The sequence below is a fragment of the Hyperoodon ampullatus genome, assembly GCF_949752795.1.
Source record: "Hyperoodon ampullatus genome assembly, chromosome: 6".
In the NCBI taxonomy this organism is placed as follows: Eukaryota; Metazoa; Chordata; class Mammalia; order Artiodactyla; family Ziphiidae; genus Hyperoodon; species Hyperoodon ampullatus.
This window is the reverse complement of record NC_136919.1, coordinates 21929579-21945026: the sequence shown is the minus strand read 5'-3', so window position 1 is coordinate 21945026 and position 15448 is coordinate 21929579. Positions and strand designations below refer to the sequence as shown.

Below are 15448 nucleotides of genomic sequence, written 5' to 3'. Positions count from 1 at the left end.
GGCCCGGGGCCGGGGTCGAGCCTGCTGGGGCCAGGCCGGGGACCTCGGTAGGAGTTCAGGCCTGGGCGACTCCGGGCTGCGCTGGACGGGCGATAACCAGGCCCCGCGGCGGCGGCCTCAGCCTAACGTCGTATGACGCTCCGCCCCCCGATTAGTTCGATTGGTCCTTCTTACTAAAGCCCGCCCCCGGCCCTATTCTATTGGTCTCTAACTTGGCCCTGCTGGGCTCGACGACAGACTCCGCCCCAGCTCCAGCTACCAGAGTCCCCGCCTTTCTCTCCCCAACCGCGGAGCCCAGATGCCCCCATCAGATTCTCACAGCCCCCACTGACCACCCCACAGACATCTCATAGGAACCCTACAGAGGCCTTCATAAACCCAGACACCCACGGACGTCCCCACAGATGTCTGCAGACCCTACCCAGAGACCCTCACAGAGTCTTACAAAGATCCCGCAAAACCACTCACAGAGATCCGGCAAAACCCCATTAAAAGAAGTGACCCTCTAGGTTTGTCCCCTCCGGGTCAAATGCAGACCCCTCAGGAGACCTCACTCACCGAGGAGGTGACCAGACTACTGTTGCCACGGAGACTACTAGGCGTTCCGGTTGCCCTGGTGACGGATCCTCCACTCCCGGCCAGGGTTCCAGAGGCTTCAGTCAAGCCCCTTCCTCATCGGCCCCGGATCCTCTCGTCCCTACCCCTCCCACCCTTCTTCAGAACTGGCCAGAGCTCCTTTGCGATTTTCTGCAGGTGTCCAAGTCCCCTCCTCAAGTTGTGACTTGCAGGCAAGGCCTCTCAGCACACAGCACCTGCAGCCAGGGCTCGTCCACAACCTCAAGCGCCTTCTCTCCCTCGGGGCCAATACTTCCCCTTCCCGGCTACAGACAAGTTCCTGACCTAAGGACTTGTAACAGCCGAGACAAAGCCCAGAGGTATGTAGTCTCTCAAAAGGCCCCTCTTCCAAATCCTCGTTCCATTCCCTCCTAATACCTTCCTGTCCCTTCCCACCTCAGTCCAACCCCCTCCCATTCTCTACTTTTCATCCTTATCCTCTCCCTCCCCCATGTTTCTCCACTCAGTTCCCTCCTCCCCTTTTCCCTTTCCTCTCCTCCTATCCTCTGGTTCTTCACCCTCAAGCCCCTTTATCCTCTTGCTGAATGTCTGGCCATCTTCCTCGCCATCATCCTACTCTCCCCCTGCTTTCTGACACAAACTTCCCTTTGGAAAGGCCCTGATGAATTTAAGAAATGATAAATATAGTATTTCTGGAGCATGGACAAAGGTAGAGACCAGGGGAAGGTAAGGCTGGAATCCTTAGGCAGTGTTGCAAATGATGACAGGCCTTGAATGTCAGGGCCAAGAAATTTGGACCTAATACTTAGGCTGAGTCACTGAGTGTTAATTTTTAAGCAAGGGAATGCCGTTGTTGGGTTTGCATTTTAGAAAAGTCTCGCCTGGGTCATTAAGGTGGACTGACCCCTTTTAGACATCCTTCCAAGATAAATTAGGCACACCCCACTCCCCACAGCATCCTGGGCTTACCCCAGCACAACACCAACTCGTTGGTATTGTCATTTTGGTTAACCTGTCTTCTTCCCAGGTTCTTTCAACTGAGTCCAGTACCTGAGTAAAAGTGTTAAGATTAGGCTCTTTGTAAAAGTTACCTAAATCAATGAAAGAATGGGAAAGTGGATTAATATGCTGGGGAAGGCAGCAGAGGGGCAAAGTTATTACATAATCCAGGTAGAAAATGATGAGAACTTGAACAAAATTGGAGAGAAAGGAGAAGAGAGAATGGATTGGGGGAATATTTAGAAGATAGGAAATATAGTCCTTGGTGCCCATTTTAAGATGTAGGCTGAGGGGAAAGGAGAATTCTAGGATAATTCTCAGAGTTCAGTTTTGATGCCCTGTGGGACATCCATTTAGCAATGTCCAGCAGACAGTTGGGTATGACTGTGAAGTACAGGGGTTTAAAAAGGTCTGAGCTGGAAATATGGATTTAGGAGTCATCAGGTGTCATCAGCATACAGCTGGAAGTAGCTGAAGCCTTGAACATTAATGACATCACCAAGGGGTGGGGGAGGGGTCCCTAGACAAAACTAGACTGTGGTCATGGCATCCTCCTGCACTCTTGGAAGCAAACCCCCACTTTGGCTTGGTCTTCCCAGTCTCTAGAACTCCACAGCCTGACCTCCATGGTCCTAAGTTATGCCCAGAACCCTGCTCTTGGACCAGCCAAGATGCTATGTTAGGACCCCTCCTCTGCTACCATCTACTGATGGGATTCTGACTGCTTCAGCCTTTCAGTATGCGATATGGGGTCTAGGCACATGGGTGAAGCTCCTAGCACCATACCCTGGCCCAGAGCTCATCTGGCTTCCCCCTTATATCTCAGGTACACTGAAAACTTTATCCTAATTCCATAGCCCCCTGTGAATCCTGACTTGAGACCCTCCAACCCCAACCTAATGAAACATGTACCCTATTCTACCACTAGATGGAAGCAGACAAGGTCACAGAAGAGCCTCATACCACCATGGATGCGGAAGAGAGCCTTTCTTCAAAGGACCCCTCTGCTGAGGACTCACAGGAGCCCACTATCCCTGAAATCCCCTTAGAGCCTGCCCTCTCTGAAACCCCTTTAGAGCTCCTTGCCTCTGAATCTCATCTGGTGCCATCCATTTCCCAGATTCCTTAGAGACCCACACCTCTGAAACCCCTTTGGAGCCTTCCATCTCTGAGATTCCTTTAGAACACTCTGCCTCTGAGGTCCCTTTGGAGACCCCTACCCCTGAGACCCAGCTGGAGACTCACATCTCCAAGGTCCCAGAGAAACACCTTACTTTTCAGACCTCATCACTAAACTGTGTCTTTCTGTCTTCCTCTGATTACCTGAAGGAAGCCTTCTCTGAGTCTTCCTCCAGTGAAGGCTCATGGACAAGGAGGTCTGTCCAGACCTCTGAATCTGAGAGCGTTCCAAAGCACTCCCTTTCGGGCCTTCCAGCCCAGGTCCACCTGGACACATCTGCAAAAGATGGGGAAGAGGAAGAAGAGGGAGAGAAAGGGGTCGATGCCACTGACAGCACCGCTCACGCAGCTCAGCCTGAACACCAGCTGGGCAAGAAGAAAGGGAAGAAAGGAGTCAGCCGTAATTGCTCCTGCCCTTTCCCCCTTTCTCATCACTGTCTTTGACCTGCCCCAGGAGGAGGAGATTGAGTTACTCTCTGACCTGGCCCCTTCTCTTAGTATTAGGGCCTCCTCACTTCCCCTTAATTACTCAGCCCCTTCCTCCCCAGGTTACACCGTCCACCCAGTGGTCCCTGCTGAGCAGGCAGACCTGGTGGAAGTGACTAAGGCAATGCACAAAGGGAAGTTTGGTGCTCAGGTGAATTATCTTTTCCAGTGGGAGAAGGAGGCAGCCCTGAATGCCATCCAAACAGGTGAGCCCAGGCAGCCTTTCAGGGGCTGGTGACAGGCCCATGGCCATCCTCCCATCCAACAGGATCTAGGAACCTGCCCGTTCAATGGATAGCCCTTGTGGAAATGGCAATGCCACCTGCCTGGAATCTGGGAGGGGAGCAGGCAGGTAGGCCAAGGTAGATGAGGATGGATGCAGACAAAAAGTGGGGATATTCATATAAAGCCAGGCAGGAACAGGTGGCTGAACGAAGGCTCAGATACCCTGCACCAAACAGATCCTAAGGCAGAGATGGCCCAGGACCCTGGACAGTTTCCAGGTGACTTGTTGCTCTGATATGGCAAAAGGCCTTAGTCCCCTTGGTGGAACTCCATTAAAAGGCTGTCAGTGGCTGTCACCACTGGTGGTCCAGTGGTTAAGACTCCGCACTTCCAATGCAGGGGGCACGGGTTCAATCCCTGGTCAGGGAACTAAGATCCCGCATGCTGCATGGTGTGGCCAAAAGTTAAAAAAAAAAAAAAAAAAGGCTGTCATCACTGCAGCCCCTCAAGTAGTGTCTGAGGTATAATTGCCATTCCCCTGGTTCAAACTTCAGTCTTCTTCACCTGAAAGGTGGGCAATGACTCCCACATCAGTGCTTAAATTTGACTCTCCCAGGCCCTCAGGCTAGGCCTTGATCTATGGGCACTAACACTTGTTCACCTCTGCACCTCACCTGTTCCTGCACTGTATCCTGCTACTCTGAACAGAGTTCAGAATTCCTCTAGTGGAATCCTGGCCCCTGCCCACCCGCATTGTGACTCGGCCTAAAATATGCCCTTTGAACCAAGCTTCCCTGTTGTAATGGGGCACTAATACCACAGGCTGGCAGTATCAAGTCAGAAGCATCAAAGCCAAAAGCCACATCTGGACAGGCTTAAGATCCTAAGAGACCAGGGGAAAGACAAGAAAATCTAGTTTGACAGGCACAGAATTGTGGATTGTGGTCCTGGCCAGAGTCAAAGACCAGAGGACACTAACTCTTTCTCATTCTCCTTATGGAATTTCAGGGCTTTGCCTGGAATATGGAGTCTCTCTTCCCTCCTAAAGGAATTTGCTCACTCACTTATTCAGTCAAGCATCTATATTCTCTGAGCACCTATTCTGTGCCAGGTCCTGTGTTAGGACATCGATGAAAAGACTGACCCTTCCTTGGAGGAACTCACGGTCTAACGAGAATACAAGTGAACAGTCCATTATAATGCATTGTACTGTGATAGGAGTAGAATGAGAGCCACAGAAGGCAAGAGGAAGGGCCCCTAGACAGACAGGGGAAGTCAGGGACAACTTTCTGGTGGAGGTGACAGTTCACTGGAAACTTTAAATGGGGATAAGAGTCCTAGAGCTAAAGGCCCCACTCCTTGGGAACTCAGGACTCTTGGCTCGAAGTTGGGATACTCTCAGCTCTCACAGAGGATGAGAAACTCTTGAGTGGGAAATGCTCTGGTTCTCCTCCCACATTTACTCAGCACCACCCTTGCCTTGTGGTGAGACTGACCGTGAAGCCAGACAGTTTCAGATCTCAAGGGTGGTGGCCTCTTGCTGGTGCCTGCTCTCAGGGATACGTCTTAGCCTCACCTTCCTTTCCATGCCTCCTTTCTTAGCCTCACAAGCTTATATTTTTGCTTTTCACCACTCATGACTTCTGGCCTCCCCCTTTCTCCTGACCCTTGGAGAGCCATAGGCAGCCCTTCTCAAGTTCACAGAGGGTATTAGTTCAGTAACACCAGGAGCGCAGAAGGGAAGTATGAAGGTGCCAACCTGCAGAAGTGAGAGAAGCCCTCCTCCTACCTCCTGGCACCAAGGCTGCCCACCCTCCTCCTCCTCTTCAGGTCCCTTCAATACTACGCTCCTTAGGAGCCAGTCCCCACCATCTACTCTGCACCTGGCCCATCATCTTCCCTTTCCCTCACCTTAGACACTTCAATGAAACAGAACAAAGGTGGACTCTAATGTTGGGAGGGGAGGAGATGAGAATCCCACAGTCACAGAGAACTCAGCGAGATACATGTTCATCGTCAAACAAAATTTTACATATAATCTTCCTGCTCGGCACTGAAGACCATCTTCTGTTCCCTCTGACAGGCTGACACAGGTGGAATGGATCCTAGGGTGGGGAGGGATCTGAAGACACTTGTGGGGTGATGAGCAAACGTTGAAGAAAAAAGTCTAAAGGGGTAGGGATGAGGACTCGTGGGTAGAGATAGATACACATGGGGGGAGAGCTGAGAACGCCTTGGGGGGAGCTTAGGCTATTTTTTCTCCTTACTTTTCCTTATTACTCAATCCCTCCACACCCAGGTCTCTATATTGGCTGGCGCTGCCCCCATTATCTATGGGACTGTTTCCGGATTGGGGATAAGTCCAAGTGCTTTTGTGGACACTTGTTGAGAGAGCACCAGATCATCTCAGGTGTGGAGTGATAACCGTCCTCTGTCATGTGTTGGGATGTATGAGAGCAAGTGTGTGTGTGTGCGTGTGTGTGTGTGTGTGTGTTCGTTTGGGGGAGGGGGTTGACATGGGAAAGCCAGGCCCTGTCAGGTGCTGGTCTAACCCTACCATCCATCCCCCTCCTCACAGACATATCCGTGCCCTGCAATGTGGGCCAGTGCCGCTGCCTCATGTTCTGCTTTATCCCATCACGCCCAGAGGAGGTGGGTTAGTTCTGGCTCAAGAGGCGGGCCACCTTTGACCCCAGGGCTTGGAGAGCCCAATGTCACTGCAAACACAGCCATGAAGACCACGCAGCTACCAGGCCCCATTCCTGCAGGGTCAAAGGTACCTTCCAGAGCAAGGGGAGTGCAGGGGTGGGCATGGATCGGGATAGGTTGCAAATAGTTTGGGGATGCAGATGGGGAGCTGGGAGGAGAGACTTGGGCTTGTGGTTGGTGAGGAAGAGCTGAGAATGTAGTCAGCCCCTGGGGAAGCCCCAATACCCTATACTTTTCTTGGCTGCCCCCTTGCCCCAGGCTGTTGGTGCAACTGCTTTGAGTCTAATTTCCTCTGTGCGGCCTGAGACTGGCGCTGGGAAGAACATGAGACTTTGAGACTGAGGAGACCCGGCAGCGAGGAGGGAGGCCTCACGGTGAGGGGGCAACCTGGGGTAGGGGCCCACTCCAGGGTCTGTAATAAGAAGGCCAGGCAGGACGGCACTCCTGCCCTCCACCATCCCATCCAGGACTACTTCACCCCTCCCTCCTGCATCCCATACCCGCACTGGTTTCCACCCCCAGGAGCAGATTATGTACCTTTCGCAGAGATGCCTACCCTCCGAGAAGCCATCATCAACAACTCTGACTTCGAGGCCCTCCACAAGAAGGGGCCCTCTGGCCATCCCAGCTCCCACCCTAGTCCCCCTGGGCTCCCTAGCCCATGCAGTGTCCAGCCTGGCCCCATATCTGACCCCTGTACCTGACCCTTTCACCTCTGCTCTTCCCTCCTCCAGGGACAGACACTGTCAACACCAGGTGCAGGCCTCTGTGAGCCTGGCCCAGATCAGCAATAAAGGGAAAGCCACTGGAATCTGGCTGGCTCTGTATGAGGCAGATAGAGACCGGCCCGGGGTAGACACAAGGTAGGACCTTGGAGTTGGCACCCACAGAGGGTGAGAGAGAGCCACCAGGCAGGAGAGAGGCTGGATCCAGCCATCTGCCTCCACTGCACCCACGTTCAAACTGCTAGCTCTGGCATCAGGAGGAGAGAGTGGCTTCAAGGAAGCCAAGGAGGGAGGGGATCTCAAGAAGGAGCAGTGACGTTAGACACAGGTAGGGGCTCCAGTAAGACAAAGACTGAAGAGTGTCCATCGGATTTTGAGATCAGAAGGTCTTTGGTGACTTCAGAGGGTGCAGCTTCAGTGGTGCAGCGGACCAAACAGCAGTGAGTGTGAAGGAATTTCTTTAAGAAACTTAGATGAAAAGAGCAGGGAAGAAGTCAGACAATATCTACAGGGGGATGTGGGGTCAAGGAAGCATTTTGTATTTAGGAAAAAGGGAGGGGCCAGTAGAGAAAAAGACCTTGAAGGGTACAGAAGAGAAAGAGAGATGCCTGGTGAAGCCACATCCCAAAGATGGAAGGAGAGGATGGGGTGAAGGTGGAAGTGAAGGGATTCACTCTGGACAGGAAAAACACCACTTCTTGAGACCAGGAGGAGGAGGAAGGAGGATGGAAGAAAGGATGGAAGGAAGGATGGGGCCTTCACTGAGCTGCACGGAGTAGGATCTGGTGGAAGTTCCCCAGTGAAGTAGGAGACAAGGTCAGTTGCTGGTGGGGGAGGAGAGGGATAAGAGTGGGGGGTAGGAGACAGGAAGAGAGGTGAAGGTTTGGGAAGGCTAATGAGGGAAACTGGAGAAAAACCTGATCGGTGGGCAGTTAGGGATTCAGGTATAGTTGGAAGCAGGAACCTAGTTAGAGAAGCAGAGAAGCAAAATATTTAGATTAATGGGTGGTGACGGGAAGGGTATCAGGGAGGATGATCAGGAAAATAATGCAAAAGAAGGCTTGAGGATGTGGAGGGAGCTGACCATACAAATAGGAAAGTGAAGCCAGGAAGCAATTGACAGATTGAAAAATGGAACAGTCAAAGGAACAGAAGTCTCATTAAGTCCAGTAGCAGACGTAGTGGTAGGGATCAAAGTACAGGAGACAGTGGCCAGAACGCACAGAGTGCTGCAGCTTTCAGATGAGAGCAGCTGCAAGTGATCACAAGAGCCTGGAGTGGAGAAGACTGTGGGCTAGGGGCCAGAATCAGTGAGTGTTGGGGAGTGACTAGGAAGCCCATTGGTGATTCTTATGGGGAATAGGAGTTTCTGACACTAATGAGCTCTGTGATCTTAGACAAGTCACTTTCCCTCTCAGGGCCTCTGTTTCTGGATCTATAAAATAGGATAACCTCTGTGCTACCTGCCTCTATGAGAATCCGAAGAAATAACCAGTTTCAAAGTGTTCTGTACTCACCTACCGCTCCTGGCTGGTTTCCTCTTCCCAGCACCTTTTATCTCTTGCCCTTCGCCAGGGCAGCTCTAGGGGCTGCTGCTGTCCCAGAGGCACACGGACAATGGCAGCCTCCAGGGCACTGAAAAGGCCAGTGTACATCTCCTCACGTTTAGGGAGGCCCTCTATTATTTCAAGGAAAGGTATGCAACTTTGACTGCTAGAACTCCTGGGGGAAACCACAGGGTCAAATGTCTGTCCTTCGGAGGAGAAAGGACTCTCTAACAATAATATGGCTATTCAAAAGAAATCATTACTATCTCCAGAAGTAGAATTTCCCATTACTGGTTATTATGCAATTAGCACCATGATGACCACTCACTAAAACCAACTCAGCTAATAGTCAATAAAGGATGGTTACTGTGATAAACTCATTCAAGAAAGTATTATGCAGCCATTACAAAGTATATTTACATAGACTATGTAATAATATAGGAAGTTGACTGTAAATGGAAGAATAAGAATATATAATACATATGTATTATATATTATGGAAAAGGAAGTGAAAGAAAACGCCAAATGTTATTCATTCCACAAATAATTATTGAGCACCTATATATGTCAGGCCATGTGCTAAAAAAAAAACAAAAAACAAAAAACTAACGATACGGTGGTGACTTTTCCCCTGTGTTAAACCTCAGACTAAAACTTTCCTTGTGTGAGTACATTAGCATTTTGTGACCCTATGTTTCTGATGTCAAAAAATATATATTCCAGCAGAACGAAATATACTTGTAACCTAGCTGTAATACATTTCCCTTGTCCTTCAAACTCGCCCGGCTCACTGAAAATGCCAGGCACGGAGCTAACCGTATCCCATACTTTTTCTGATTAGGAAAGAACATTGGACACATATTCCTTTGCTTATTAGTCGTGCAGCAAAGACAGGACACTCCTGTCCCCGCCCGTTAAAAAAAAAAAAAAAAAAAGGAAAAGACAAATGCAAAAATCGCCCCGATAACAAACTGCAGAATCTTTAGTCTTGGAATATTTTAACAAGCACATAAACTAAGGAGGAACTGCCCTCAGATGAGTAAGTTAACATCTTTGAAATGGTCAAGGGGCTGAAACTGTCCTTGTGGGGAAAATGCTGCGTATCTATCCCACCAGTTAAAAAACAAAACAAAACCCGTGCCCATTCACCTTCAGGCCAACCGCCCGGCGACCTCCACCCGCCTCTTTCTTCCGGGACTCCTACTGCCTGGAATTCCAGGGGTAGTGGTGGTTCCTGGGGCCAATAAGCGCGGAGCGGCCCCTCTCCGAACCCCGCCCTCCTCCTGACCAAGGCAATGAAAGGGTCCACAACCTCCGAGCCTCGGCGCGGCAGGTGACGGAGCACCGCCCCCTTCCTCCCAGCCCACCATTAGGGGCCCGACCCGAATAGGAGGAGCCAATACGATAAAAGCCCCACTACCCCCCGCCCCCCGAGCCGCAACCTGAGCTGGGCCGGCCTTGTCTTGTGAGCCAATTGGAGGAAAATCCCACCTCCAGGTCTCTCAATCCTTCCAATGGAGTGAGAAACTATCTCACAGCGCAACTAGCGAGGGGATCCAATCGTAAAGGAACTTTCACTCTGACTAGAGGACGAAGCCAAAGGAGTAGAAAATTCGCCCTCGAGTTGGCACAAGAAGCCAATGGAATGAAAAGATCCCGCCTCTACCGTGGCGGCGGAGCCAGTGGCGTGCCGGGCCCAGAAGCGTGACCCAATGGGATGATGGGATTCGCTCCCGGCCGCGGGCGGAGCCAATGGCCGCCGCTCACCGGCTCCCCGCCTCCCCACCTCAGCGGGCCGCAGAGTCCGAGCGCTGGCCGGGGTGGGCGGTTCCCGCGGCCGAGGGGAAGATGGCGGCAGCCACGGTGCTGGCCGCCGGTCTCTGCGTGGCGCGCCGGGCGGTGGCGGTAGCGGGGCCGCGGGGGGCGCAGGTGAGAGGTGGCCGTGGGGCGAGGAAGGGGTCCCGCGGGCTCTGACGCCCTCCAGGGCCGGGGGGCGCGTTCCTCCCCGGCTACCCCCGGCCTGCGCAGCCCTGCGGCCTCGCGGGGCCGGAGCCCGAGCGCCCGGCCGGGAACCTTGCCCCTCCCGAAGTGCAGGCTCCAGGGCTGTGCGGTGAGGTCGGACTGGTGGTCACGGCAGCATCTCTTAAAGCCTCCCCGCGAGAGAAACGAACCGGCGATGAACGACGCCCTGCACAGGCCCGGGCACCGAGGTCGACACAGGGTCAGTGCAGCGTCTGCTGCTATCTCCCAGCCGACCGAACGCCTACTCTGGGCAGCTCCTCAGTGCCCCCTGCGGGACATGAGCTTTTTCTCCTGGGAGCCAGTCTTCTGCCCCGTCAGACTCCTGGCTTTCTACTGAGCACTAATGCTAACTCCCCTTCTTCTTCCTGTTTGCCAGAGCGACTCAAGGGGTCAGATTCATTCCGTCCCTTTTCCCCACAATGTGACACCTCTGACTTCAGCCTTCTCTCAGTCCCTGGGAAACTGGGACTTACCTACCCTCAATCCCCAGGGGCTGGGGTTGTGTTCACTCAACTGAACTCCACCCTCCACCGATTCAGGGGACTGGAGTGAAAATTCACAGTAAGAGGTCAGATGTGACACCCAGACACCTTTGTGTCAAACAGGGCAATTGTATTAAAACCTGGATAAGATAGTTAACACGGCTTAAAGATCAGAAAACAAGTAATGGAAGTAAATGGAAACATTAACAAGGTGAGAGTAAATGGAAAGAGCTCCAAGTAGTCTTAAGAGATGATGCAAACCACCCCGTTTATATTTGAAGCCGAGAGAAGGGATTTATCTAAGGTAATTCAATAGTAAAATAGGAACTTGGACCTAAGCCTCCAGGTTCTCATTCTGGATCCTTTCCCCTGAACCGTGCTAGATTTCCTCAGCGCTTTAGGAGCAGGAATCAATTGCACTGCTGAATCCTACAGTGAAATCTGCCTGTTATCTAACCAGGCCCAGCACTATCTGGCCCTACTCTCTGCTGCTGATGCTCTGAAATTGAGGAACTTTCCCTTTGAGTGGGAACCACTAATAGGTTCTTAGAAGGGTGAAGTTAATGGCCAGCCTCTGCCAGCCCCAACTAAGTACATGAGACAGGTATTGCCAGCTTTCTCCCTTGGGTGTGTCTGACCCACCTTCAGGTCCGAGGAGTTGCAGCTGTGACTGATGGGAATGAAGTGGCCAAGGCCCAGCAGGCAGCTCCTGGGGGGGCAGCCCCAACCATCTTCTCCCGGATCCTGGATCGAAGCCTCCCAGCTGACATTCTATATGAGGACCAGCAGGTGGGGCGCCCTTAGGACCCATCCCCTTAGGAATTTCATAAATACCATCCAGCCTGTTGAAATAACATGGTGGCCTCTGGCCTGTCACTGCTCCCAGTGTCTCGTATTCCGTGATGTGGCTCCTCAGGCTCCTGTGCACTTTCTCGTCATTCCTAAGAAGCCCATTCCTCGCATTAGCCAGGCTGAAGAAGAAGACCAACAGGTGGGAAGAAAAGGGCCAGGGTCTGGCTGGGGGAGCCCTGTACTCAGCTAGAAAGTTTGCTCCCTGTAAATGAAGCCACATGTCTCCTTCCCCTTTCCCTGTAGCTTCTAGGACACCTTCTCCTTGTGGCCAAGAAGACAGCAAAGGCTGAGGGGCTGGGAGATGGATACCGACTTGGTGAGTGACGTTTGGCCCTTGAGCCCCTCACCTATGAATTCTCATACCTACCCCTCGGTATGATCTTCATTCTTTGACCTTTCCCATGATCCTGACCCCCTAACCCAAGCTCCATTTCAGTGATCAACGATGGGAAGCTGGGTGCACAATCTGTGTATCACCTTCACATTCACGTACTTGGGGGCCGACAGCTCCAGTGGCCTCCAGGTTGAACCTACCAAATGACCAAGGACCTCAGACTTGGATGCTTGGATGGGGGTGGGGAAAAATGGCACCCTGTAATGCTAATAAACTTGCTCTCCCTCAATTCTGGATCCCTGTCTTAAATATATAAAGATTTATACCACAAATAGGAAAGAAAACTGATTCAAGACTATGATCACCCTTGACTATGGTCTGAGACACTAAGGAGGCCCATCCTGTAGTTAAAGGAGCATTTGCCTATGTATCTGTGAGCTCAGGACTCATGGTCTACCTGGGTCAGGCCTCTAGAAAAGTAGCAGTAGGAATAAGCCTGAATGAATAGGAAGAGACTGAATCCCAAGACTTGCTCAATTCAGATGCCAAGCCATGTTCTAAGGGGGGCTGGAAGGAGGATTGTCAGTGTGAAGGCCTTTTATTGAAAGAGAAATAATCACCAAAAAAATCGCTACCCTTTGACTAATTCCCATGTCTCACCATTTTGCTTTTAAGCTGTTGTCTGATGTCTTTTCATCCTTAAAATTTTTGAAAAGATGCCCCCACTTTTGAGAATGAACTACTGTTGCCCCTGCAAAAACCTACCAAGTAGGCTTTCATCTGATATAACAGCTCTGTGCCTGTTCAATGCAAAGAACCACCTTTAGAAAGCCTCAGTAAGTCCTGCTTAGGTATGGAGGGCGAGGCCTTAGGCCAGCGGAACCGTAAAAGCCGGGCTGAAGCGGAAGGGAGGCCGGACGGAAGGCAGACTTCCCAAACTACGCCAAGTGCAAGACTTCCGCCCCGCAGAGACCTTGCCTCCACCCCCACCCTCCCCGTCAGCCCAGCTCTGGTTCTGCGCAGTCTCCTGGAATGATTTGCCGTCTCTATGGCAACCCGGTAGCTGGCGTCTGAAGATGGAGACCACGGAGTCTACCGAGGGATCACGGTCGCGGTGAGAGGCACAGCTCTGGCTGCAGGCTTAGGGGACAAGGAAGGTTAATAGACTCGCTTTGCTGCGCTTCTGACAACTTTGCCGCTTTCACTTTTTTTCAGATCTTTAGACGTACAGCCCAGCTCCGAAGGACTAGGGTCTATTTCGGATCCCTTTCCTTCTTGGGATGGCCGTCATAGGTCAGCCCTGGAAGCTGCAACCGCAGAAGCTTCAGCAGCTGCTGCAGCCACTGCAGCCGCCTCCACTGCCAAAGCAGCTGCATTATCTACAAAGACCCCAGCGCCCTACTCTGAACGGAGCCTTCTCATGGAGCCCTCCTCTGAAAGTCTTCTTGGGGAGCGCTACACTGGACCCAGATTTACCCACAAGATAGGCCACGGGAGACTTGGCTTTGAGCCTGTCTCTGTTTCCCATATTGCTTGGAATCCCTATACTGCAAATGACCTTAGTTCTAGCCGTGGTCCTGTTCCTGGCTCCAGCTCTGGCCCTGTTCCTGGCTCCAGCTCTAGCCCTGGTCTTGGCTTCAGCTCTGACCCTGGGCCTGGCTCCAGTTCTGGTTCTGGCAGTGGCTCTGGTCAAGGTCCTGGCGACGGCTCTGGTCGAGGCACTGGTCCTGGTCCTGCCGCTGATTCTAGGCATAGGCCAGGCTCTGGCCAGGGCCCTGGTTTCAGCTTCTCTGCTCCTTCGGGCTTCAGAAAACCCAGGGCAGATCTGCTCCCTAATTATGCCTCCTGGAGTCACCACAGCCACTGGGAGCCTCAGAAACAACCCTGGAAATTTTTGAAAGTCTCAGAACCTGGTGCCCAAGGGCTGTGGAAGCCCCCTGAGGTTGAAGGGACAAGTAAGGTTCTCAATGAAACACGGCCACGGGGCCAGTGCCATCTCTACAACTGGGAGGAGGAGGTATTAAGGTTTTAACCTGCTCCCTTTTCTTGAAGGCTGCCCCCAGTTGATGAGGGTGGGTACCAGAAAGGATATCATGGTCACTCAACTTGGGGCCCACAGAGAGCCACCAACCACCTGGATCAAGTCCCAAGCATGCAGGATGGCTCTGAGAGTTTGTTTTTCCGGCACGGACACCGGGGACTGCTGACCCTGGAGCCACAGTCACCCATGTGCTCCAGCACCACCCAGAAAGACTCATACCAGCCCCCAGGAAAACACTCTCAGCCAATTCGAGGTATGAAACATGAGAGAATGGGCCAGAGTGAGTCTAGCAGAGAAGAAAAGAGAGGAATGTCTGATGAGTGTAAGGGCAAAGCTCAGTTTTTCTTCCTTTTCCCCAATTTTTTTTTCTTCTGGGCCTGTTTCTTAACCAGACTCCCCCACTCTGTCCATTCCCTGACCTCCCACAGGGAAGCGTGAAGCCATGCTGGAGATGTTCTTGCACCACCAGATCTGGTGAGAGGCTGGGTGAAGGGGAAAGGGGAGGGGGAGGACAAAAGTCGGGAGAATATGGCCTTGATGCCCCCCAGGCCAATGCAGTAAAGAGGTGCAGGCAGAGCAGGAACCCACAAGGAAGGACTCTGAGGTCGAGTCTATGACACACCACGACTACGGAAAGGAGCTGGTGCAATCAGGGCCTCCTGCCCCAACAAAGGTGAGAACCCATCCCACCCCACTTGTACAGCTGAGCCCTGACAGGCTGTGGGAAAGCAGCAGGCCCAGAGGTTGAGAGAGGGAGCTCCAGGGCAAGATATTCAGTATCTGTCCCTCACAGCCTCACGACTACCGTAAGGAACAGCCTGAAACCTTCTGGCTACAGAGGGCACCACAGCTACAGGTGTGTGAGGGTGCCCAGGTGTTGGGAGTGGGGGAGAAGGACGGGAAGAGGCTGTTCGGTCCTGGCTTGGTGGAGAGAGGGCTCTGTCCTCATTCTGGCACTCCTCCAGGGTGTCAGTAACATCAGGACTCTGGACACGCCATTCCGGAAGAACTGCAGCTTCTCAACACCAGTACCTTTGTCTCTAGGGCAGCCCTTGCCCTATGAACCCGAGAATTATTCCCACCAATTGGGAAAAATATCTTCCCTTGGCCATCAGGGAGGAGGGCAGGGTGGTGGAGGAAGGGGTAGAACTACTCCTGTCTAAGGGTCGAGGAGGGAAGTAGATGTGGAATATGGAATCTCCTTCTGTCTGTACTGAAGAGACGGGGAGGAAGTGAATTCGGTCTGTACTTGGTGAAGGGGCTCTTTACAT

General features: G+C 52.3%; 3 protein-coding genes across 7 annotated transcripts; all 3 read left to right on the top strand.

The window, feature by feature from the left end:
- Positions 1–2503: 2503 nt before the first annotated feature.
- Positions 2504–6878, top strand: FAM221B (family with sequence similarity 221 member B; the record flags this gene model as incomplete). The annotated part of the gene is given in 10 exon segments (XM_079706677.1): positions 2504–2699; positions 2702–3154; positions 3303–3446; positions 5765–5875; positions 6044–6123; positions 6127–6241; positions 6433–6476; positions 6480–6501; positions 6504–6548; positions 6697–6878. Coding segments are annotated over 10 exon segments (1392 nt in total).
- A 3389-nt stretch (positions 6879–10267) lies between these two features.
- HINT2 (histidine triad nucleotide binding protein 2) lies at positions 10268–12425 on the top strand (the record flags this gene model as incomplete). Of its 5 annotated transcripts, none has more annotated exons than XM_079706528.1 (6): positions 10268–10375; positions 10596–10667; positions 11599–11739; positions 11837–11941; positions 12046–12118; positions 12239–12425. In XM_079706528.1, the coding sequence occupies 6 exons, from the start codon at positions 10295–10297 to the stop codon at positions 12328–12330; spliced, it is 564 nt and encodes a 187-aa protein (XP_079562654.1). In that variant the 3' UTR covers positions 12331–12425. The 5 variants fall into 5 exon arrangements, with proteins under 5 accessions (XP_079562654.1, XP_079562656.1, XP_079562655.1 ...); XM_079706530.1 differs by having other exon boundaries at positions 12228–12425; XM_079706529.1 differs by lacking the exon at positions 10596–10667 and having other exon boundaries at positions 10295–10375.
- A 787-nt stretch (positions 12426–13212) lies between these two features.
- SPAG8 (sperm associated antigen 8) lies at positions 13213–15340 on the top strand (the record flags this gene model as incomplete). Its single annotated transcript, XM_079706676.1, has 7 exons — positions 13213–13250; positions 13352–14153; positions 14256–14430; positions 14606–14651; positions 14736–14850; positions 14971–15033; positions 15143–15340. 7 exons carry the CDS (start codon positions 13213–13215, stop codon positions 15338–15340), a joined length of 1437 nt encoding a protein of 478 aa, XP_079562802.1.
- Positions 15341–15448: the final 108 nt, after the last annotated feature.